The sequence below is a fragment of the Seriola aureovittata genome, chromosome 22, assembly GCF_021018895.1.
Source record: "Seriola aureovittata isolate HTS-2021-v1 ecotype China chromosome 22, ASM2101889v1, whole genome shotgun sequence".
NCBI classification, from domain to species: Eukaryota; Metazoa; Chordata; class Actinopteri; order Carangiformes; family Carangidae; genus Seriola; species Seriola aureovittata.
The window spans coordinates 6,049,395-6,075,881 of NC_079385.1; the positions used below are offsets into that span (position 1 = coordinate 6,049,395).

The following is a 26,487-nucleotide window of genomic DNA, read 5'->3' on the forward strand; positions in this document are numbered from 1 at the left end:
GCTTTTATAAGAACCGACTGGTGTGAAAAGACTTTCTTTATAGACCTGAAACAAAAGAACAGAAAGTACAGCGCAGACATCACATGGCACCCCAGCTGAATGTTCACAGTTCTCAGATAATTTGGTTGAACAGAGTATCACAACGAAACTCTAATCCACAAATATCATGGTAATTTACGCCAACAAGTTAGCTAACCAGCTGCCAGCTTGCACATATGCTACGTTCACACCATGTTTGCAAATTGGGGAGAATGGAAAAAAAAAACCTACAATTATTCTGTCTTGTTCATGTGTTATTGGATCTTAGCAGCCTAATGTAGTCACACTAGCGTAGACACATTTAAATGAAGTCTAAATTACCTATTTTTATTGTTTTACATATTTGCGTTGTTAAAAGAATAGTTCAATAATTTGGGAAATAAGCTTATTAGCTGTCTTGCAGAGAGTCGGGTGAGAAGATCAATATCAGTGATATAGAGATAGAACCAGCACATGGTTAGCCTAGCTTAGCATAAAGCCTGGAAACAGGGTCAAACAGCCAGTCTGGCTCTGTTTAACGATATGTCTTCCAACACCTCACTTATTAAGATGTTGTATTGCATTAGTTTGACCCTTAGTTAAACAGAAATGTAAAACGGAGACATTGTTATATGCTGAAACTATTTTTTCGCAAACAGCAGCCGGTAAAGAGATTATTTGCTAGTTGCCAGGCAACCTCATAGTGGCGACAAGACTCCAGGAAGTCATTGCCTCTCTACTTGTTACTCTACACTTTCAGTTGTGGTATATGGTGTTTATATAGTGTTGCCAAAACAATGAATATAAGACCCAAGTTAGAAAATACAGTAAACCAGCATCATCATGTCCCAACACCCACATCTGTCCATTTATCCACAGGAAAATCATCGATGTGGAGTCAGATATGCACCAATAAACCGAACCGATACTTCTGTACCAAGTCAATGCCAAAATTCTGAAAATGTGATGGTACATGTTTTTCTACAGTACCTCAGGTACCAAAGATGTTGTAGGTAGTGGAGATGTGATTCTTCCAGGATTAATGAGGGCAGTATAATAACCCTAAGCAAGAAGAAGGCAGGAACAGTAAACAATAACAACAACACATGGAATGTTGGCAGCCGCAAATGAAGGTGCAAAAACAAGCCAAGACTAGCGCATGGAGATATTTTGCATTTGACATGGATCAGTAGCTTCAGACAACCAAAGGTTCGTGTCCTGAAATGTTGCCGTTATTGTTTGTGAATCACGGCAGCTGGCTTGTTGTAGCAACGCTCCACACTCAATGTTCACAAAGGCTAGCGTTAGCTTGTTTGGGCTAAAATAGCGACAGCTCATTACATGAGCTGGATGCTCACAACATTGGCAGGCTACGGTTATTACTGTTCAGTCTGTAAAAATATTACACTGACTTTTTAGATGAATCTTTAATACTGACTGTAACAAGGTGTGTGCATCTTTAAGTGTGTGTGTGGGCTGTTTCTTCTTGTGGTATCAACTTTGATATCGGGAATCATGGAATTTCATTGGTATTGGTAACGACTACCAAATTTTGGGTAACATGACATCCATATAGGCAACAGGGAATTTTTCAACTGTATTCAAGTACTCTAGGCTGGACTTCTCCTTTAAAGCTACAATCAAAGCCAAATGCTGCTTTGTATTTACAGTGGAAGGGTGTGTCTCTCAGGGACTTCTATTGGAAGCAGCTGCAGCGCTCTGGAAAACAGTTTCACACATACACACACATGTTGGTCTTTCTATAGCTGTGAGGACCCTCTTTGACATAATGCAATCCCTATCCCCTTAACCATAACCTTAACCACCATAACTAAATGTCTAACCCCAACCCTAACCCTAACCTGAGCCTGATTCTAACATCAACACTAAAACTGGGTCTGAACCAAGCCAGCCAAAATGTCCCCACAACGAGAGTTTCAAAACAAATTTGTCCACAGAACCATAGAAAGACATTTACACACACACACACACACACACACACACACACACACACACACACACACACATATTATATATCAAACCTCTTGGAATCAGTGAAATGCAGGATGGTCTTTGAGTGGTGAGTTGCTTAGTCACCCGCCAAATACTTTGAGGGGCCAGGATGGACAGAGATGAAAGGAGGAAGTGAGGGATGAGGAGTTATCGAAGGAGAGGTGGCGAGGTGCAAGATGAAAGGACGAGTTTGGGGGGGGGGCTTGTCTCTCTCTGCATGAATAAAATATCAGTTTGTGAAGCCTCTCTCTCCCTCAACACACACACACACACACACACACAATGAATAATAATATGTTTGGAATGTGAGCAACAGCAAACAGATTCCTCCCCTTGAAGCAGAGGAAGAGGAGCTGCTGTCAGAGCTGCCCTGTCCGTTTAGTTACTACACACACACATGCACTTATTTTGACAGGCAGTCTGAATTGATCACATGCTCTGCCCTTACTCCTCTTCCCCCCCATCTACTCCATCTCTCCTCTCCTTCTTTTGTCTGTGACCTTTCCCTCTCTTTTCGTTCCTCTCCTCCTCCACTGTCAACCTTCTGACCTCATCGAATCATCATGCCTTTACTCACTGCACTCCACTGCACCGGCCATTACAGCCTGATGTACCAAAGCAGGATAACATGCTGCTTTAGGCAGAAAGAGTGGACGACTGCATATGGGAAATATGCTTCGCCTGGACAGCAGCTAAAGAGACAGAGCCATCAAGCAGCTTATCCTTTTTTTCAGAGCTCGGACTGCAGGCAGTGGATATCATCCCTTTACTGTGAGTAAGCAGGTTTGCAGTCCACTCACACAGTCATATCAATATTTAATAATAAAATTGAAATAAAATTAATAATAAATAATAAGAAAATAGTTTTTAGAAGTTATCCAACAATCTCCGGAAAAATATCAGACATCACAAATTTACAGAAGTCAGAGCAGCTCATTTTGAGCCTCGGTTTCTGAACAAGGGTTATGTGCATGTATCCGTGGACTGAGTGTTTTGATTCTTTCAATATATATTTCTTAATATAGAACCTAGACCTGCTTCATGAACAAAAAAGACATGGAAATCTGATGTTCTATCAATTGGGACCTTTAAGACAAGGAAATAGCCCAGAATGCAATGCAGTAAGGAGAGTATTCAAATAGGGAAAACAATTGGTATTACTATCCACCACAGTTAAATGTACCACATTCTCTTTAATCTTTGAAGGGTGGTTCAAATATTTGGAATTTCACAAAATACATTTAAAAGACAGCTAAAGAGTAAATGGCAGAGTATAATATTCTGAGTGTGGGCAATAGAGCATGAATACAGCAGGGCGGAAACCTTATCTGGATAATGACAAGTGACCTCAGGTTTCTGTATTTACATTTGGTATTAATGAGTGCTCTTGTTATCTCTGGTGTGCCTGTACTATTGCAGTACAAAAATTAGGTAGACAGAGCTTGGCAGACTTATCAACAATCACGGTGCATCTCAGGTGCAGGGAAATCTCCACGTTTACCAAGCAGCAAGAATGATTCTGTGACACCAGCACTGAATCCAGCACGACAGGAAAACTTTCTATGATGAGCATTTGGCACCGTTACTGGTACCTTCTGCTAAATCAGTTTGTGCTCACACGTACAGATGAACAGTAGTAGTCTGTCTCTGGCCTCTCATGAAGCTGCAGCTCTGTGTGTTGCATTGAGCCCGTAATTGAAAAACTCTTTGCTTTGACTGGACAGTCGAGTTCTCACAGAGCCGCTGCACTACACACGAGGAAATTGTTCATTTCCTGTTACAGTTTGTTTCCTGGGTACAGAATAGCATTGTGGTCCTGTGTTTGTGCTGGAAGAGATCTCCACTCCTTTAGCGCTCTAGTAAACAACTCTGTGCTGCCATTTTTTGTGGGCTTTAAAACGAGCACGACTGGCTCTTGCCTGGTTGACCCTCACACTGCATCAGAGGACATTTGCAACACCACGTCCCATTAAAAAAACACTGTCGCGGTGTTTGATACCACGTGTGTGAACAGCCTGTTACTCGACAGGAGAAGGCGAAGCAGCATCTCCCAGATATGTCACTCACCTCGAGGAACTCAACAGGAAGAACGCAGAAACACTGAGAATAGTAAAGACAAGCTGATCCCTGGGGGGTGTTCACATGTTCACACAGAGAAGCTAAGACATGAGAAATAAAAAGAACTCAACATGAATTCAACAAAGATAAAAAAATCAAAGTGTGACCTTCATACATTACATGTGGAGAATGTGTAAAACATAAATACAATATATGAAACATAGTTATAAGTGGAGATACTGTGGAACTGTATAATTGAAATGGATAGACATAGCATAAAATACACTAATGTAAAATACAAAAATAACAATATTCTGGTAACATATTGTATTAGTATATGTATAGAGTGATAATCAATAATATAATTCAATGAGAAGGTTGCACTGTGGGAAGTGTAGGATCCAGTAGTTTCTGGTGACTGACCCATATTAGGGACTACAGGACAGGATACCTGTGCCTTTGCTGCACAAACTTTGACATTTCTCTTTTGATCTGTTCTCTTACAATTTCCCCGCTTTATGGAAGTGCAATAAAAAAAAGTTTCTTGAAATACCTCTAATCCAGGTATTTATAGGAGGTATTTTCATTGTGATTGAGCTGTTAGTCCGATTATTAGTGAAACAAAAGGCTTCGAGGAGGAAAGAAACTTACCACTTCATCTCACTCTCTCAGCCCTCTCCCTCTCTACCTCTCTCTCCCTCTCCACCTCTCTCTCTCTCTCCTCTCTCTCTCTCTCCTCTCTCTCTCTCTCTCTCTCTACCTCTCTCTCCCTCTCTACCTCTCTCTCTCTCTCTCTCTCTCTCTCTCTCTCTCTCTCTCTCTCTCCTCTCTCTCTCTCTCTCTCTCTCTCTCTCTCTCTCTCTCTCTCTCTCTCTCTCTCTCTCTCTCTAATTTGGGCCAATTACATAATTCAGCAGGAATCTGAGCTCAGCTGCAGCTGCCTGTCTGCATCGAAACCCCAGCACAAGGGGAGAGGAAGTGTAAAAGTACAGCTCGGTTAAACACACCCAAACACGCACACCGAGCGTGTGTGACTTTTTGCAGGCAGGCTGTCACCCCGGGCACATTCTGGAAAGCGCCGTGTATCTCTCGTCGCCTGTCCCTCGCCTCTGTCTGTCCTGGCCTTGACCGGCATCCCAAACACCCCGAGACAGCTTTATTTTGTCTGTGTGTGTGTGTGTGTGTGTGTGTGTGTGTGTGTGCATGTGTGTGAGGGCCCAGAGCAACAAGGCACACATATGGCACACAGGGTCCACACATGCCCAGCATTCTATCAGCAGAGAGAGGAGAGGAGGTATGGATGAATGGAGGCTTTTCAGCTCTCAAACAGGAGCCCCATTCACTGGATATGGACTGGCTGACTGACTGCCAGGCCGGCCATCTTGGACACAGAAAACAGTGGAGACTGTGATCCTGGTTCTATTGTGGTTCATAATAATGAAAAACAACTGGAAAAAAAAGAAGACACTCAGACTGTAACAGAAACAGCCCCAGAGGTCAAACTAAATGTTTCTCTATTACAGATGATTAAAAAGGGAAAAAACATTGAGACTGTAATCAGAGATGGGGACATCTCATTACAGATTGGGAGACTGCATAACATCAGAACTCAGCAAACTGAATAATGACACCAAAACAAAACTTTCTATGAATAATGTGAGCCAAGACACCAGAGTAACTGCTGCCTCGAAAAATTATTTAAAGGTGTACTTTGATTTGATTTGTTGGTTCCTGTTTGTAAACACACCGCTCAAAGTCGGCCACTCCTCTCCGGCTCAATGAGCGAGAACGAGAGAGAGAGCAGAGGTAGAGCGAGCTAGGAAGTGAATGAAAAGAAGGAGTGGCGTTAGAGAGAACAATGTGAATCAGTGAAATAAAAAGATTTTTTCCACAGAGGTTACATTCTGTAAGCACAAACAATCATGCCCACATGTCCGCACGTCCGCACAACCCTGAAGGAAAGTGGAGAACTGCTGGATTTTGTTCGAATGTAGCCCGGTCAAACAGACACACAGACCTGCAGCTACATTTTTATAGAGTCCTGCCCTCACAATCAGCACGCTGTTATTGGCTGAGGCCTACACACCCAAAGGTTGACGCCCACAAATGTCCAGAACACAGCAAAATATGAAGAAAATAAAATACAGGTAGAGGGCAGAGTCTCTTCAGATAAATACACTGTGACACATTTCTGTTGGGGCATAAGTGATGAGACAGATTACTTTTCTATGAATCTATATATTGGTTTTTATGAAAAACCTTTAAATGTTAGAAGTTTTATAAAGAATATTATATCAGATTTTATTATCATGGTTTAATAATCTTGAATGATCGTCGCATCAGTGAGTTTTACAGTGTTCATTTTCAGTAATGAGATTCATTCTACAGAGCCAGATGAAGAGTCTACAGTCATGCTAGCAGCACTATGAGGCTGTGCTAAGCGCTATCATCAGTAAACAGTCTCACAGTGGCATTAACAATATATTGTTAACATGCTATTTAGCAGGTGATGTTTATCAAGTTCAACATTTTAGGTTAGCGTGTCAGCTAGCAGCAGGAGGATAAAAAGCACATTGTGAAAATGTCATGCTAGCTTATACTGTACAGTATATGGACATTTGAACTACTTTTGCAAGCCAGTGAAGTTACGTCTTAGAATTAGTTTTGTATGTGGTTCTCATGTTTCTAAAACCTATTATGGAACACGAGTCACAACATCTGTAGGCTTTAACTAGCTAGAGGCTGACCTGGCACATGGGACCCCAGGGAGAAATGGCAGCTAGCTGCAGTAGTAAGACTAACCCAGACTAATTTAGCACTTGCAGTAAGTGATAAATAAATTGTATGTCCCCGACCAGCAGTGGATAGCACAGATAAGTACAGCAGCTCTCTCACTCTCAGTGTGAATATTGATAGTATGTATGGAATTCCTGCTGTCTTACTTTAGCATACAGGATATCTGATGCCTGCAGGGTGGATGGGAAAAGCTTCCCTCATAAAAAACTATGACAATACAGGATTTATGAAATGAATTAAGCCTATAATTACTAATATTATATTATCGGCTTAACAAAGTGAGGCATGTTCCATTCACAGCAAAGCAAGTCTTCCATCCACACACACTACAACTCTGACACATGTCTAACTGACAAGCAAAGCACTGATCACAGAGCCTGATAAATGTTTGCACTATCAATAAACACAGCAACAGCAGCAGTGTGAGCTGGTCCTACCCCAAAACAGGAGATTCTTCCTCACACATTTCTATGCAGAACTATCCACCTGCTCATTAAAACCCAATTCTCTGACTAGACAATCAACTAATTCTGCAGTCTGAATTGAAAATGAGGTTTTGAACATTTTCCTCCCATTACCACCACCCAAGTTCTGCTGTTAAGGCACAGAAACAACTCCTCATGTTTATCTCGCTATAAGCTCTAAGTCTGGTTTGTTTCCTACTCGCTGCATCTCACTATGACATTACTCGTGATTCTGTCTGTTAGACAAATTGAAACTGAGACCCGAGAACGGCACTAGAGATTAAAAGTCAGGGGATCACCGAAGCTACTAGAATTCATCCACAGGAGAACATGTTGTTTGTACCCAGTTTCATAGCAATCCATCCAATGGTTGTTCAGACATTTCAGTCCTACCAATAACAACCCTCAAAGTTTAAGTAGGCTATGTGAGATCTCCCATTCACTCATTTACAGACATGACTGATTGATGTCTGATAAAGCTGAGCGGATTCAAAGCACTGATGGTCAATTAATAAATTACTGGAACCAGATGATGACCCTACAAGTGCTTTTATCTTGAAAAGCCTGCACAGCAGCTTCCCTTTTGCTGCTGCTTCTACACAAACCCACAGTCAGCTGTGGCCACTTACTCGGCTATCATAGCTAATGATATCAGCTAATGCTATTAGCTAAGATGAAACTAAATTCCCATCAATTTCAAAAAACGACATGGCACGCATGATGTTGTTTAGTGATATTCTCTGATAGTGAAACAGGCTGGGCAGAAACAAAGAGCAGAGCTAACGGAGCAACTGCCCAACTCTGTTTTCATCTGACTGGTACGATGAAATAAGGCTGCAGAGGAGCTAAGCTGTGAGCTGTTCTGAGGGGTTTACTGGCAGTAAGCAGAATGTTTTAACCTCAGTGACAACAATTATTTGTGTGAATGGTCACTGGGTGTTTTAGTTTAGATAAAGCTTTGGTTCATGAAACAGGAAAAATCTCTAACTTTCGACTTAGAGGACTGAAGGCTGCTTCTGCTCAGAAACTCTCACCATTTCTTCCGAGTCATTCTAAAGTGTCAGCAAGGAACGAGTTCATTTGAGAACACGAGCAGGAGCTGAATGTGTGGGTAATAGCCTGGGTGAGAAGTGCGTTTCTGTGTGTGTGTGTGTGTGTGTGTGTGTGTGTGTGTGTGTGTCTGCCATACTCATTTCTTATCATGATAAGAGAAATGAACTCCATCTGGTCTTAATGACGGAGCCTGTTAATACGGAGCTACAGTCTGGGACTCGTGTGTGTGTGTGTGCGTGTGTGTGTGTGTCTAGATTTGTGCACAGGCAAGTTTCCATCTACTTTTCTCTATTTGCACAACAGTAGTTAATGGAACTGGAAATCTTCCTAAAACGCCCATATTTGGAATGAGTTTGGATAGCTACGCTCATTTTGAATCCCATTCCAGGTTGGCAGAAGATCCAAATTTTCTAAGCTTGGGAAGCTAATGAGTCTAGTATCAAACCTTATGTCTCCCCGTTCGTCTTCATAAACAGCGGGCAGTCTACAAAAGTTTCAGTTAGCAGGCGTTTTTATCCAGCACTGAGAGCTGCCTTCACCTACTGAAATGACAAAGTTGTTAATGTAATGTTATATCAGCTGTGGCTGATGTTGACGCCATAAATGACATGTCTCGAGGCCAAAATGAAACTCTTGGCTGTTGTCTAATTAAAGTAAAAACTACTGTTTACTACAACTGTGGTTTTGTTTTCATTGGCTCCAAAGTAATTGCCGAGATCTCGGAACACAGCAAGAAACACAAGAAGTCGGACGATAAAGGAAGTAGTAATCAAACTCCCAGGTGGCCCGAAGCTTTTTTTGAAGGGAAAACAAAGGTTGGCAGTAAAACTATTATTCAAACCTATTTGAACTCAATCATACAGGCTTATACTCCTTCTTGGCCACTATGGTCCTCTCTGGGAATGTCAAGGAATGTCATCTGGCATTGCCACACAAGGCGATCACTGCACACAAGACAATCACAGTCCAGACTGTTCTGGTCTGTGGTTCTCTGATGATGGAACAAGCTACTGAAAGCTATCAGAGCAGGAGCGTCCCTCTCTATCTTCAAGACTCATCTCCTCCCCTAACACCTCTAACACCTAACATGCACTTACTCTGCACTCTGGTGCACTTCTTCACCTGATCTCTTTGCACTTATTAAATACATATAGTACTTAGTACTTACACCAAGGTCTCCTACTGCACTGAAGCTTTAGTGATGTCCCTCACTTTGGATAAAAGTTGTAAACATCCATGACTTCCTGGAACAATAGGTGACCTTTCTGCTGGTCTGACTGCTCACATTTCTTGCCCTACTGGACCGATGTAGTGATGCTGTCTTGTTCCAAGATCTCAGCAGTTACTTTGGTAAGTACAGTCTTATCGTAGCCAACAGAACCAATGGCCAGAGCTAGTAAAAAAAAAAAACTGGAAGCCAGTGTCTGTGCTTGGATGAATAAGCACCACGAACACAACTCTACAACTCTCTCAGCAATGATTGTTTCATCCAAAATGATCAGCCAATTAATCAATAAGTTAATCGTCAAGAAACACATTGTATAATCAATTTACTTAATATCTTTATGTATCAGTATCTGAAGTAGTGCCTCGTGAAAATGAAGGGGTCAAAAAGTAAGTGGGCTACACCTCTTAATCCAATGTGTCAAATACATTTTAAACTACATTCCTACCTTACGCTGCTCACCTCATTTCTTGGCTGCAGCCACAGGTTACTCTGAATTAGCTGTTGGCCGATGTGTATGGAATTATGCATAGATGATTATCTACAGTGAAACAGTGGAATAATGATTCTCGACTCAACATCGCGATGAATGTCGGCCATCAGCCCGACACTACTCTGAATACTTGTGTGACTCTGGCTTCTCCGCTGTCACACGGAGACGTTTGTGTGGCTGTCTCTTTAATACTTTAACAAATAAATTTTTTCTGTTTTGAACCTGCATCCTGTGAGGGTTCAAAACAGGAAAAAAAACTATACGTACATAGATTCAAGAGGGGACTCAGAAGGATTTTCAGAATTCAGATTCCTTAAACTGTCTTTCAACCCAAACCCAGCAAATTTGATTTGTTTTGGTGTCCGTGCAGAGCCAGCTCCCCCTCCTCTCTTCCCGTCACATCCAGTCCAAGCGCTGCTGCCTGTTCTGGCAGTTTGATTGGCATGCTGGGAGATGAGCAGGGAAATCAAAAACTCTCTCCTACACTGGCCTGGAGACTTAGAGACCTTATTTCTGACTCCGTCACGCTTTCCTGCTCTCACTTTCTTTTCTGTCTTGTCGTCTTACTTCCCTCGCTCCCAGCTTGCTTGCTCTCCCTCTCCTCTGAATCTTGCCTTTGCCCTCTCTTCCTCCTCCTCCTCCTCCTCCTCGTGTCTCTCCGTCTCTGTACAGGGAGTCAGGGGAGCGTCCTGGCAGGAGGCCTGTCCTGCTACAACCCCTGCTGCTCTCCATTCATCTCTCTGTCGCTCCCTCTCCCTCCCCGCTTCTCGTCTCCTTTCATCGCCCTCCTCCACCGAATCTCATGCATTTCTTTTTCATCGCTCTCGTCTTTCTCCATGCCGCACATACTCCTCTGCTCCATTCATCCCCCACCCTCCCTCCTTCTCTACTGTGCTTGTGTACTGAACATCTGATCCCTTTATTGTCACCTCACCTGTTGGAGAGGGGAATAATAATCTGCTCTGCTTCCTCTGAGGCTTTTTTTGCATAGATTCCACAACTTGCACAACTTGACTTGCCTCTTTCTCCGAGTCAGATGAGGGAAAACTTTGCCCTTTGGGAGTCACGTGGAAAGTAGAGCAGTGGTTCTAAATGGCAAAGTGAGTGTGAGAGCTGAATTGGGCCGACACACAGGGGCACAAAGGAGTCAGAGGACTGAAAGCAGGAGTGAGTTAAATAATGATGTGACTGTACTGATCCTGTGGGACCTGCTCTCTTACTCGGAGGCACTTCTGCAGGGTGCACAACTGCTGGCATGAGGGGCAGAGGACAGGATCCTTCCTAGGAGCAAATGAGGCCGTGATGTTGAAACTAGTGAGATTCTAAGTCTCATCTCATCCGTCTCGCACTGTGTTAAAGTTCTTCCACATCATGAGTCCGCAACTGCTTCACAGTGAAACTCTCACAGTCATCAGGAATCGGACAAAAAGATAAGGTGACAGTTAAAAAAGAGGCTTTAACTGTGAAGGAGCAGCATACACACACATGAGTTTTAAAGCCCTAAAATGTGGCTATTAGTCTTAATTAGTAAGATATTTAGGGCAGTTGAGGCTTTGGAGACAAGGAGGAAAAAATACGCCCATAAATATTGCCCCCACAAAAATGAGCGCAACTCATGATCAGATTGACAGAAACTTCAAATCACCTCTAGCACAATCCAAACAAATGTGTGCAACTTTCTGCCTTGATGTTTTCTTTTGTTTTTATGGTTAGCAGAGCTTTTATTTGTAAAATAAACAAAATTCTATTCAATTTTTGTTTTCTTTTGTTATGGGCTACAATCCCCTACTACTGGGTGACTGACTGAGGCTGTGCTTATTCTGAATCAGTGAAACATTTGATCATACATGGTCTGCAAAAATGGAAAAGTCTTAATGTGGGTCTCAGAGGGTTAAATATTCAAGACTAAATAAGTAATAAAATGATTTATTAAAAATAAAACTCAGTTATACTGCCTCATCAGGACTGTGTGGGTGTGGCTTGATCAGATTTGACTGGCAGTAACCATAAGAACCCACCGTCATCAGATTTTGATTCAAATGTTGCTTAATCATGGCTGGTGCAGAGAAATACCTGCCGTCTCCTTGTGTTATGAAATGTGACTCAATGAGCCCGATGAGACGCTGATTCAGACGCCACTGAACACTTCGTCGCTTAATCAAATCCAGTTTGGTTTTCTGCTAAAAGATGCATCAGCATACCATGTACTTTATGTACTGCAAGTACTGCAATGAGAAATGAAACACTGAAAAGCTTTTGAACGTCTTCAGCTACATCTGTACTGATAAAAACATTTTAGACTTATAAACTAAATCTAATGTAATCTCTGTTTAAAATGAATCTGCGCAATAAACTGAGGAGAGAACATGTTTCACTAAAATGCTGCCAGCTGAGCTCTGTTACCCCTACTGGTTCCCTGCCTGCAGGGTCTATCAGACTATTGTGATGCATGTCCTTACAACAGCTGACAGCTTAATAACTGTGGTCCATGTGCCTTTAATTAATAGCAAGGTGTGAAATAGTTTTTTTTGACAGCTGTGTCAATTTTTATCAAGTTTCTCACAGACTTGGGGTCAGATCTGTGGTCATATATCAATCAAGCTGTATCTCTGACTATTTTATTGGTTTGATGATGTATATAAATAATCTTCACCACCCTGATCGTATGTAATTACAATAGGTTTTCCTGCACAATATGAGGAGATTTTTTTATAATGAATGGACGTGTTCTCTAAACAGATGAGAGATGATTCATCTGAAGCCTTTAGATGTGTGAGGAAGAGAGGTATTTCTGCTCTTTCTAACTCCTCATAGTCACAGGAGAGGAACTGTTCAGCAGGGATGAGGTAGTGGAAGCAGCAGCAGCACTGGATACTCAGCTGGGACTAAACCAGCAGACCCAGCTGGACTGTGCTCTGTGTTTGGGCTCCGAATAAATTCTAAATCAACTTCCCCACCTGGCTGATCCTTTTACACCATCATCGCTCCGCAATGCTTTCAACCAATCAGCCAACCTCATAGGCTAAAGGATAAATACTGAATGTAATTACGGAGGCAAAAAGGGTTTTCTAGTGATTTCCACTGACCCAAGCTGAACTGAAGTGATGAGACCTGGCCAGATGTTCCACCTCACCACACTCCAAGGCTTTCCATTCAGAGAAGAGCGGCGTAAGCACAAGTTAGGAACAGAAGTTAGCAGTAGCAGGCACAAGCTTTAATATGTGTAAAGGTAAAGTGCGACATGGTGTGTTATATGTGATGTCCTTCATACTAGTGTTACTGGGCTGTACTGGTCAGTCTCAGAGGACTGTAGGCTGGAAGTGGAGAGTTGTGGTAAATGGGTAGGAACAAGAAAATGTTGTTGTCCTCAACCTGGGATCTTGGTCTAGTAGCTGCTACAGCTCATGCTTTGGTTTTTATAGCTCTGTAGCCTTTGTTCAAAGCAGAGACTTGAAGGTGGGGGCACAGAGGGAGGCAATGATACGTGAAGTGAGAGTGACAGGTGCACAATGGTGTTCTGAAAACAAGGGGAAGTTACTTTTTGTAGTTTGGCCCACTCACCAGCAGCCACAGTGGCTTTAACACACAACACAAAGGGGCAATTAAGGTACTTTAATCCCACTGCTCCGAATTGCGTCAAATCTGAACGCACACATGAAATACTTATTTTATGATTCAGTGTGACTTACACTCTGATTATCTTAGATCCATAAACCCACTTCGAGAGAAAAAAAAGACACACCTTCAGACCTTATGTGAGCAAGTCCTCCAGTGACAAACAGGACATGCTAACAGCTAATTCAGCTACTTTCAATAGGGACAATTTGACAAGTTCATTTGCTCAAGTTGTAGCTCACAGCATAAGTCACTATATCCACTGCAACCTGATACTGTCCGTTTACATCGCCCCAGAGCAATTTAGGAGGTATGGTACCAAAACTTAGAGCATTACTATCCCCCAATTAGCAGAGAGAAAAACTATAGGAGTGACAGAATCAATTAGCATTAACTGTGGGGGGCTCACTCTGTCAGACTCTGAAAACCCGTGGTTTAGAGGAACCTCAGGGTGCTACTTTGGTTCAACACTTTCAGGTTAATTCCAGGTTTGTTGGCATTCAGTAGCTGGAATACTGAGCATGTTCTGTCTGGCTGCAGTCTGGAGGCTGTCAGACATTTGTGATGAGCTTTGGAGCTCATTTTGAACTGAGCTTCTTCAAAGTGAGGGTCAGGGGTCAAACGTTAGTGCTTACACCGACCATGATTCCTCATTAACCTGCATTTCTTAAAGAATAAAAATAAAAAATAAAAAAAGCACACATCAGCATTTTGAGGGGGCTACTGTTTTCAAACCATATAATCTGCATATTGATCATGTAGAGGTGCAGAGAAAATGTCATGTTTTCTCCTATGCATCTATAAACAAGTTGTTATTACAGCTCATTTGCCAATTCATCGCGCCCCATTGGCTCCGCCTTAAAGGGAATGGTTTCATAATTTGTGAAATACATTTATTCTTGATCTGGTACGGAGTTACCAGATTCAATACCATTTTTGTATCTGTCCATCAAATATGAGGCTTCAGCCAGCAGTCAGTTAGCTTAGACGTTATAACTTCTTTTGTTATTTTTGTGGGGCATTTTGTCATTTGGGAATGACGTGCAGCAGTGGGCCTGGGCTGCATTCAAACGCAGGCCTCTGCGGTATGGACTAAGCCTAAGTGGAATGCGCTCTACCAGGTGAGCCACCAGGGCGCCCCAATATCTCGTTTGTTTAATCTTTTAAAACAAAAAACATAGAATAAGAATTCGCCATTTTATGAGGGATCTGGTGCGAGGCTATTTCTTGGCTGGGACCAGTAGCCAAGCGAACCAGCAAAGCCTCCAGGAGGTTACTGGCCCCAGCCAAGAAATAGTTCAGTTTATAACTGCTGTAAAAACCCTGCTAGCTGTAGCCTCATATTTACTGGACATGTGAGAGATATTCTAATCTAATTCTGCACCAGAATTTGAATAAGCGAATTTCCCCTAAGGGGTAAAAAAAAAAAAAAGTATCTATCTATCTATCTATAAGTGCTATTAAGGATCCAAGGTTGCTGGGTGACGGGCTAGAGCTGGTAAGATGGGGTCAGTTGATTTTATTTTCCTTTTTTTGTTTTTGACTTGTTTTGATAGAAAGTGTTTCTACTGGGCTGCACTGGTCATTCTCAATAAATCTCACTGATAAGTAAAACTCTTGTGTGTGACTCCCTCTTTTGTTACACTCTCAGTCTGCGACAGTCTGTGTGTGCTGTGTACTCACGGCCTCGGTGTGGACAGGGTGCACGGCAAAGAGGAGTGCCGTGATGAAAGCCAGGCGCGAGTCTTCGAACACGCAGCGCTCACACGTGTGCATGAGCAGACAGGTTACGGCGCAGTGCAAACACACATTGACGACGTGGAAATACAGAGGCGTCATGCCACCCAACAGGATGTTCAACCTGACAGACAAGAGAGAAACAGATTCAGCACGGTGGGGAATGAGGCAGGAGCTGCATTTGTGTTTTATCAGACTGTGTGAAAGTGATGTGTTCATGTGCAAAAGACACTCATTTTCTCATAAACCCCAACCATATGGAGGGGGGGGTCAACCTTATCTAAAACAATCATCGGCAACACATCACTCTGGATTTACTGTGGGAGTCTCAAAAGTAAATTACCTTTTACATTTCCTGGATGAAGTGATAGTCTAATAATGCTGAACAGAATCTCAATCCATTTTCCAAAGCGCCATGAATTTCAAATGAAGAGAGCGTGATTGCTTTGAGAGAGAATGTCGGATTCCTGACATCAAATCACACCCTGCTTAAGATCTTCCAGCAGTTAATCCCTCTGTGAGGAATAACAGCGAGATATGCAATTTTCACCTAGTTTATCATAATTGGTATTACGCTGTGACAATTCCCCCTTCAACCAACACAATATCAGCAGCAACCTGATAAAGGTAAACCCAAGAAGAGGGAAACTTTACAGTGGTTCAAGTTCCAGATATTGTTCCATGGTGATATTTTCTCAATGGATTCAACACCACACTGGTATCAGAGGTCTATTAATCAAGGTTTGTACCATTCCTGATCACAAACTTATTCCTACATGAAAAGAATAAGGTGGGATGATAAAGTTTTTTATTTAGCTGTATTTAGTTGCCAAGCTATTAGTGTGTTAATGCAGCCAACGCTTACATGATTTTAACATCATGTGTATTTCAGATGTTTTTAGATAAAGACAACAACAGAAAAAACACTGTCACAGTAAAAAAAACCTTTGTTTCCTCACTGTAAAATAATCTGAATTTTGGAAGAATGCATTAAAAAAGCATCAAACATAATACACATAATACTGCATAGGTTTGTTGTCAGGCTGAATAAACAGATTATTTTCATTCTTGATTGACTGTTGATTAAATTTATTCTTTAAATGTCATGAAATTGTGAAAAACCTTCTAAATTGTTATAGTTTATTGTACTTTTGGAAATTCTTCAGGATTCACTAGAACTCCTGGAATGAGTTGCCTGTAAAAACTGTTCTCTTGAGCCGGCTGAAGAGGCGGTACACATGCACATGTGTGTACACAATCAGGGTCACACCTCCACCTCATTTTGAGCCAGGAAAAAAACCCCTTGAGCAAAACATTCAACCCAAAATTGCTCCTGATTATAAAAGGAGACTAAAAGGCCTTTTCAACAAAAATATCCACAAAGAAAGAAAGAAAAAGAGAGCATTAAGTCCCTTTTGCTAAATTCTCTTTGGATTTCCACCACATTTAACACCAATTTGAGATTGGGCAAATCAAACTAGAATTACCCCCTTGAAATCCAGTCCTCCAACAATCAGTCAAGTTGCAGTAAAATATGGCCAGTCTCTCCTTCCTGAGTTACAGCATTGAATAATAGCCAGAAGTGTTTTTGCAGAACATTATGATGTCACAGTGAAATTGCCCTTTGACCTTTTGCATGTCATTACTTCATCTTTTTATACTATTAGACATTTGAGTGAAATTTCTGTCTCAATTAAAGTGTGAATTTGTGAGAATTTTGTGGGGTCACAGTGACCTTTGACCTTTGACCACCAAAGCTAAAGTTCATTTGTGACTCCAAGTGAATGTTTGTGCTAAATTTGAAGAAGTTCCCTCCAGGCATTACTGAGATATCACATTCACAAGAATGGGACATACGGACAACCCGAAAACATATTGCCTCCGGTCCTGACTGTCGCCGGGGCTGAGGAACAACAACAACAACAGCAGCAGGAAATAACAACCGATAGTGACCCTGTTGTTCTTTGTATATACAGTGTACAGTAAACAATCTGCTGAGTGTTTGATGGTTATTTATTTCTGCTTTGGCAGAACCAAGAAACAGTTTTATTTATTTCATCCACTTGCCTTCTTCTCCCTCTCTCTCATTCACTCTGTGGCTGCCTCTGTTTCTCTCTCAATTCAATTCAATTCAATTCAATACGCTTTATTGGCATGAATATCAGGTGGACAATATTGCCAAAAGGTTACAGACAATATAATAATGACATCAGGAAATATAAACTCACATATATATATATATACACACATATAATCTATAAAGTAAAATCGAATGAATAAGTAAAAATAAACAAGAACAGTAATCATCGTAATCATTATATTATAGGTCTACTGAAGTAATTAGTGGTTGTTTAGGATCAATAAGCAGACAATTAACAGACAATCAACTCTCTCTCTCTCTCTCTCATTTGTTCAGTCAACAAAAACGAATTTCAAATGTATTGCAAGTTTTATTTGAATGATCCAATATCAGTACTTCAAATCCCAAGATGCTTTTTCTCAGTAAACATGTTACATCAGAGCTACATGTTGTGTGTCTGTAGGGGTTACTTATTGTGAGTGGCTCTGTTAGAACTGCATGATGGGTAAAACCTCTGCTTTGTGGAAATCCAGTTATTATGACGTGCACAAAAAGGTTGTTTTAAGTTGAAAAGGAAAATATATGACAGCTGCTATATGAGCTGCTCTGAGTCACAACAGTCTCATAAATGGTGACGTGAATAATTTGTCTACATGGAGCTGCCACAGCTTCCGGACTGTAGTGACTCAGGATGGTCAGATGACTCTGGCACCTGCAGGAGGGACCGGCTGAAAAAGACTGCACACTGATCTGAGCTCAGTTTGTGTTTGCTGAAGAGAGTTTCCCTCTGGCTACAAGATATGAGACTGTGTAAGGGGAGTGAACAGGGTGTGGATTCAGCTTTACTCTGTCTTTCCCCTGCCGGGGAGCGAACTGACACCAGCGAAGAGCTGTCTGCAGATGTGAGGCTGATGTACTGTCAAAACAAACAGTGCAGATTAATCAGTGAGCAGACTTTCAGTTTCTGTCCCGTCTGTGCTCACACTGATCATTAGCAGATGTCTGTAGAATCTGCTACTGATAGTCCATGTGTAGCTGTATGGCACAGCATTTTTTTTTTCTAAAATATTCATAATGATGACGCCCTCGTAGGGCTGTCATGAGAACCGACACTCCAGTACCAAGTTGATGCTAAAATTAAGAAAATGCGACAATATTTTTCTAGAGTAGTAATAGTTTTTCTACAGTACCGTAGGTAGTGGTACCAACGATGTTGTGGGTGCAGGAGATGTGATTCTTCCAGGTCTGACGAGGGCAGTACAATAACGCTACAAGCTTCTAGTCTGACATCAATCTCAAAGAGAGAAAGAAGGCAGGCACAGTAAACAATTACAACAACAGGTGAAATGGCGGCAGCAACAACAGGTCCTCCGCAACCAAAAGCCAGTATGCAAACGGTGGTACAGGAGGAAACACCTCCAGCTTATCTAAGCAGCTCAAAGACAAACATCCAGATCTGTGCACAGAATTCAGGGTGAGTGAGACAACATGTGACATGTCGCCAACATGTTCATGTCCTGAAATGTTACCGTTATTGTTTGTGAGTTGCGACAGCTGGAATCTGTTGTAGCAAAGCTCCACGTACAATGTTCACAAAGGCTGACATGAGCGTGTTTAGGCTAATGTGGCGACAGCTCATAAGTTATTACTGTTCAGTTCGTCGCAATACAACAGACTTTTTAGATGAATATGTTCACACCACTGGTCCGTCACCTTGGTAATCAATTAAAACTGCTGCTTGCACACTAACATATGGTCCATTGGAGGCTCTCCCTGATGAACTAAAGTATAAAAGACAATGCAAGTACCACGATGGAGAAGGATAAACACAAGTAAAAGCATTAACCTTTTAAACGAACTCACGCTCAGTCAAACTCAATCTAAACCCTGGAAACTTAATTTTACTTTCTAGAAAAGATCACAGTTTTCAATTTCTCCAAATGTGTTGAAAAGTTGGATCAAGATGATTATGATCATAATCTGATCTGATACTGTCAGAAAGAATGATGCAAGAGGATTTTTCCTTCCTTAACGCTTCTGAAAAGGAGAAAAGAGTGAAAACTGTATGCTAAGGGGTTTTTTATATGTGGGGTGCATCTCCAGGCCAAGACTTTGCAGAGTGAAACAAAACCAAACAGAGACCATGGCATCACATCTGAACTCCTTATCTCGGATTATAATTAGTTCTAATCGAGTCCTCTGTGAGCCCTCGTCCAGCCCATTATGTGATGAAGGAGACTATGGCCTCCACTACTCTCCTTTTATTCATAATTCAATGAGGGGGACTGATAAAAACCTGCTTGAATTTGCAGAGAGAGCATTAACCCTCACCATTATCTCACCCTGACCTTGGATGATGCTGATCTGCCCTCATAGCTGATGCTGAGATGAGTGTGGAACAAGTAAAGGATTGCGAGATGAATTTCCCAGGGGGCCTGACCAGGGTCCCGACCCAATACACAAGGCGAAGGCTACAGAGGAATTTAAATTTCTCATTTGAAGCATTTAGACGATGTGCTCATCCAGAGAGACTTCCAATGAAGGAGCAGGTCGAGGTTCAGTGTCCTGCTCAAGGACATTTTGACAGGAAGCGTGGCTGTTGATGGATACACATAATGACTGTTAGAGGAATCTCATCTGTCACTTTTGTGATGGGCCTTCTCAAACATGAATAACAATGAGCCTGGGGCTGGATATATTCTACCATGTGATTTGTGAACTAATTTATTCATTACATTTAGCCTATTTTGTCTTGACATCTTATGTTACTGTCAGACTAACTGTGTTTTTCCATTGCATGATACTGACTCAACTCAGCTCGACTCTCTACTCGTTTTTCGTACCAGGCACATCCGGCCTCAATGCAGTGTCATTACTATAGCGATGACACCTGAAGCGAGACGTCTACGTCAACGCAGGAGACACACGAACAATGGAGGATATCAAAGGGACGATGTTCTTGGTTGTCGGTACATGGATGTTGGTCTCAGCAAGGAGACAAAAGAGGCCGAAGGCAGCTAGACAAAGGACTGCTTTCCCTCATCAGCTTTACTTCACCCCTAAAAAAAATGACACTGGTTCAAACCCGCAATCTCGAATATGTGTTAGGGTCTCCTAGGAAACGTAACAAATTTGAGACTAAGACAGAGTTCCAGAAAATTCAATGACATAACTCTTGCTCTTTCCAGAAAGTGTACTGCATTAACTTGGAATCCAATCCCACCTCTCCATATCAAAATAGGTAGGCCTATCTAAATGACGAACTGTACCCCCTTAGAGAAAATCACCTATATCCTGGAAAACAGGTATGATGTATTTTTAAGAATCCAGCAGACTTTTTTTTTTTCAATATGAGGAAACATTGCTTCTGTTAGCTGCAGAATCGTTGTAACACTTGAACTGGCTCCAATATAGACCGATACTAAAATCCATTCATACGTTAGTTGTGACATCTCAGTGACAAGTATTGCCCTGGACAATCTACAGTCCAATCCAAACCTGGCCTGAGGTTTGGGTAGTGGTCGAAAGAATGACAATGCTGTTGCTACAACAACGCAGATCCATGGATGGATGGTGTACAAGTGGAAATTAAGACAGCAGCACCGAAGGAAAAGCCGGGATTAGGAGTAGCCAGAATTTGGGGGCATTGTCTTCTGAGGACAGTGAAGAATATCCGGAGCAAATATCAGGACTGCTGTTTGATAAACTGTGTGACAGACACATCTTCATCCTCTGTGACTGTCGGGCTGGAGAGATAAAAAGTGAGATAATTGAGCTCCCTGTCCCTCTGCTGGTTAGTGACAATGCAGCAGCAGCAGCAGCAACATGATGACTTTCTGTCTTTTTACTCTGATAAATTCTCCCATGCTGGAGACTGGAAGACTTGCGAGAATACTAAAAATAGATTAATTATTCCGGAGAACATTGCATCAGCTGTTAACAGCTATGGTAATTTGCCTTACCAAATCCCCGCAAAGTAAAATAGGCTGAATAAAACACTGCAGGCAGGAGAAGAAGGCAACTAAAACAGGGTGGAAATACTTTAGATAAGCTGCGAATGTGATAAAGAATAAACTCTTTCTGAAATAAAGGATAGCAGATAATTAAATGTCCTGGCTGGCAAAATGACAGTAAGTCCCTGACTGGCTCCTTGAACTTTTTTTTATTTTTTATTAAACAGATAAACAGCTTTTGGGAAATGAAGCTCTCACATTATCTGACTCAGCTTCTCTGACTCAAGCAGTGTCATCCATCACTTTCTTAACCTCTTTGTCATTTCTAATTTTTCATTCTTCATCTCCTGCTCTAGTCTCTCTCTATTATTTGCTGTGTCCGTCTATTTCTCCTCCTCATCTACCAGAAGAGCATCCGTCACCACTTCTTCCTTGCCTGTCTTGTCTCGTCTGTCCTCGTGTTTCTATTTTAATCACATGGCCTCTTGCTACCACCCCCCCACCACCACCAACACCACCACACACACACACACACACACACACACACACACACACACACACACACACACACACACACACACACACACACACACACACACAGTTCTTTCTTTCTCCCTCGCTCTCTCTCCCTTCTTTTCTCACTGCAATCACTTCTCAGTTCGTGGTGCACATCAGGGCCCAGCTATAAAAAGGACCTTGAGGCTGCTTCGTGTGTGAACATACTCTTTTCTGAGTGTGTCCTTCACCTTGATCGTATCCCAAAAGCCCCGCAGTGTTCACCGGCACAGAAAAGACAATGCTGGATTGCCTGCGCATTCCCCATAGCTTCACCACAGGGGTGTGTGTGTGTGTGTGGGGTGTGTTCTGTCCCATATGTAAAGCAGACAAATACACATACGAGAGACCTCCGGGACACAGGTGTTGGATGGGTGCACCCATCTGTTCCTCTGCATGCATTAAAAGTCCCTCCTCAGATGATACGCTCATGATTCATTTCATGCAGAGTACAAGTCAGCCAGAGCTGTCCAGGCTGAGTAATCAGACAACAAAGTGAATCATGTTTGAAATGTTGTCAGCCAGCTAACTTGAATAGGACAAGCTGAAACATCTTGACTGGCAAGAGTCTGGATCTGGAAGCATTTCAACGGTACAGCTACAGCGCTCTGGTGCTTTGCCCAATTCTTTATTACTTAGTACACTGCACCATCAACATCCCTGGTACCATTGCCCTCTATGTACATTTCACAGAGGTTTTCAAAGTGTGAGAAAAGGCACAGAGGGAGAGACCAGAGGCACAGATCCTGCGCGATGTGAAAGAGACACAGGTACATGCCGGTGCTCTGAAAAAACAATTGGAAATTAACATCAGTTACCTAGGTTTGGCACAATGACTTTGCCCGCTTGCCAACACTGTCAGCAGTTGGAGCTGCAGCTGTGGCTGTGACGCACAAGACTCATGGAGACAATTATGGTGCTTGAGGTAGCAAAGTGAAGCGACTTCTGAGGTGTGTTCAAACAGAGGGGCGGGTGATGATATTTGTGCCCCTGTGTTTATTTCCGATCGACCCCTTTCTGTTATTTTTTTGTACATTTATGAAGTTGATTAAAAAATCCCTTGGATAAGTGCAAAGTCTTTGTTCAAGATAAAACATTCTGAACTCCCATGAACACGTCTTTTGCATCTAATCATGTCTTGTCATTGATTTTTTTAATGCAATTGCACCGCCTCTAAAATTCACCTTGGATTCTGTCTGAACAAGAGCATTGCAGCCTGAATCTCAAGGAGCTGAAGCAAAAGAATTGGGAAGATGGTGAACGGCACCTCAGACGGGGGCTGAATGGACTCACTGTCAGTCTAATCAGAATAATGCGGCCTGTGCCACAAATGGAGACAGGAAACGTTTTTAAAGCAGGGAGGAGCGCGGTGGAGAGACGAGGTGAACCAAAGCCTCGTTACAGGTTGCAACACGCATTTCAAAACGAAAGGCTCACAGCACTGTGTAAACATTCAGACATCAAACAGAACCTTACTCCAACTGTAAACTCACTTGTCTATATTGTTTTTGTGTATGTGTGTAAATTAACAGTGTTCATATAGATTCATATTTTTTTTCTATGTCACAATTGCAACATTCATCTCAAGGGACCTCATCTTATTCTGTTTTCATATTTCTTTACTTTGCTGCACCTGCGCCAAAACAAACTTTTATGTGAATAAAGCCTGATTCTGGTATTGACTCAAAAATGACTGAATCAATACTTTGGACCTTCTTAAAGGAATGCTGCACCAGCTTTTAGTATCAAATGTTAAGTATCAAATGCCCCCCACATTTAGGCCTGAAAGGTAAGATTATTACAAAAATATGGTATTGGTGTATATTGACCAATAAGTAACAACAAATTGCAGTCCAGCAATGCCAAAAATATATTTCATGTAATTTAGAAATGTATTTTTTTTGCTCAAAAACCCAAATTTCTAAAATGTCCCATACAATAAACATCTTAGCCACAATTTTTGGGTCTGAAGCAACAAGCTTTGCACATCTGGATTTGGGGATTTTCTGCCATTCTTCTCTGCAGATCCTCTCAAGATCTTTCATGTTGACCAGTCTGACCAGTCTCCCCGTCCCTACTGCTGAAAAACACCCCCACATCACGATGCTTCCACCACCATTCTTCACTTCTGGGATTGGTATTGGGCAGGTGATGAGTGGCACCTGGTTTCCTCCAGATATGATGCTTAGAATTGAGGCCAAACAGTTCAATCCTGGTTTCATCAGACCACAGAATCTTGTTTCTCACAGTCTGAGAGTCCTTAAGGTGCTTTTTTTTTTTTTGCCAACTCCAATCAGCTTTCATGTGGTTTTCACTGAGGAGAGACACAATCCTGTCTCTGAGCTCTGCAGGCAGTTCCTTCCTCCTCATGCCGTGGCTTTTTGCTCTGATATGCATTGTCAGCTGTGAAACCTTATATAGACAACAGTGTGCCTTTCCAAATCATGTCCAATAAATTGAATTTACCACATGCGCAGTGTTTCAGTCAGCTTTTCTTTGTAGCTGTAACAGCAGGGGAGCTGCTTGTGCTCTGAGGACTAGCTTCCCTGTCATCAGCAGCAGAGCTGTTAGCATCCTCGCCTGTGGCCAGGTTGCGTGCGTTTAGAAAACGCTGAAAAGCTTTTGTCCTGACTTTCAGATGTTTGGGGCCAATGTCTGTCAATCCTTGGTTTTAGAGAGATTAATAATACTTATTGGAAAACTTTTACTGCCTCAGTGTAACAAGTTTTCAAGCTGTCTCCTGTGTGTCTGGGGGGAGGGGCTAAATCACTCACATGACGAAATCGAGAGAGAAGGCGGGGGATGAAACGTTACCATTAATGACAGCAAAACGCAGTAGATACACTGTGTTGAAGTTAAATGGTCGCACATTAATTTGGTAAATAACATAAATAAAATAAAACTCAACAATGCTGTCCATTTGCAATGCACTCTATGCTGAACATTTGATATGTTTAGTGGCAGGTGAGGAGAATAATCCTAACACTTGTTCAGCCAGGAAGGAGTGCAGAAAGGTGAAGATGTCCAGGCAGAGAGCAGCGCAGGGAAGAGAGGCAGCATGAAATCATGAGACAGGACAAGCGCCGAATTAAAGAAATATTTGTTGCTGCTGCTGTCATGAAAATGTATGTTTTAGTCTGGTCCTTTCTCTTCGCTGTAGTAAACAGCTGAATTGTACATTGAGATGGGGGGGGGGGGGGGTGTTTGGCTCTGCTTGCATGCCACTGTGCCACTGTGATTATTGTCATTTCAGTTTTTCCTTTTTGATAAATCTGCAAAAACCAAGCTTTGTCATCATGGGGTGCTGAGTGTAGAGTGTAAGAAATAGTTCAAATGATTTTAGCATAAGGCTGTGTTTACCAAAAGGGAAAAGGGGGTCTGAATAGTTTCTGAATGCACTGAATTTCAATTTGGGGCATTTGCTGAAACGACTGACTCGTCATTTCATTTTTCTTGGGAGGACAGACTCATCCCTACGAAGCCCGAAATTTATGACCATGCAAAAACTGTGACTGCCAGTGTGGACACATACAGAGATAACCAATGCAGGAAAACAACAGAAGCATGTGTGTCCTCTGTCTACCCTGCCGTCCATGTACATTTTCAAGTATATCAGAGCCTTAAGTGATGAAGTTGTGCTACAGGTCTAAGGATGTGTCTCCAATCTGTGATACCAGGTCGAGACCCTTTTTCATTTCTGTTTGGCAAATAGTTACACAAGCGTTTCCCATACAAAGGCTCTACTCAGGCAGATTAAGACCCACCCATGTAGATAAAGTCACTCGGTTTGAACTAAAGTAAATCTTACATTAGCGCACCTCATTTCACTCTTTTCAAACCAGATCATTTTTGGCCACACAGCTGTCTGAGTTGTGTGCACTGCAGTGACTGAATAGGAACTAGAGGCTTTTTTTGTTCACAGCGGGAAAATCGGCAACTTGTAGAAAATAACCTGAGTTACACTCTCGCCCGCCCTGTAAACTGCGTGAGTCTCTGCGTGCACATCGGTCAGATGCCATGCCTCCCGCAACCACAAGTCAATTCTCTACCCGTGGGGAGCACTGCGCAAACATCATGCTGAAACAGCTGCGGCATAGAAAATGAATGTCAGGTGATTGTTGGAGAAATTTGTCATTTAAAAAAGGTTTGTAGACGCACACACATAAACAGCCAAGATTGTCACAAACTATTTTCTTGTATCTGTTTAATTATGAAAAGTCTTGATAGATTTTGGAGTTGAACAAACGTTGGTAAATCTCTACAGGGAGAGAAAGAGATGAGAAAATGGGCCTGATACTAACTAGGGTTGTGCAATCTTATTTATGGTGAGATTGGCCTATCATCACTACCCTTTGAGCGAGCGAGAGCGATCATAGAGCGAGCAAGAGACAAGGATTTTTGCTCACCACTCTCTCTTTCACGGATGC

At 42.1% G+C, this 26,487-nt stretch overlaps 1 protein-coding gene across 1 annotated transcript in view; it reads right to left on the reverse strand.

Annotated features, from left to right (window-relative positions):
* The window catches only part of tmtc1 (transmembrane O-mannosyltransferase targeting cadherins 1), a 145,605-nt gene that overhangs the window by 110,271 nt on the left and 8,847 nt on the right, over window positions 1-26,487 (reverse strand). Inside the window, exon 2 of the mRNA XM_056367895.1 lies at window positions 15,419-15,596. Within this exon, the coding sequence (XP_056223870.1) occupies window positions 15,419-15,596 (178 nt within the window). The remainder of the gene's footprint in view (window positions 1-15,418; window positions 15,597-26,487) is intronic.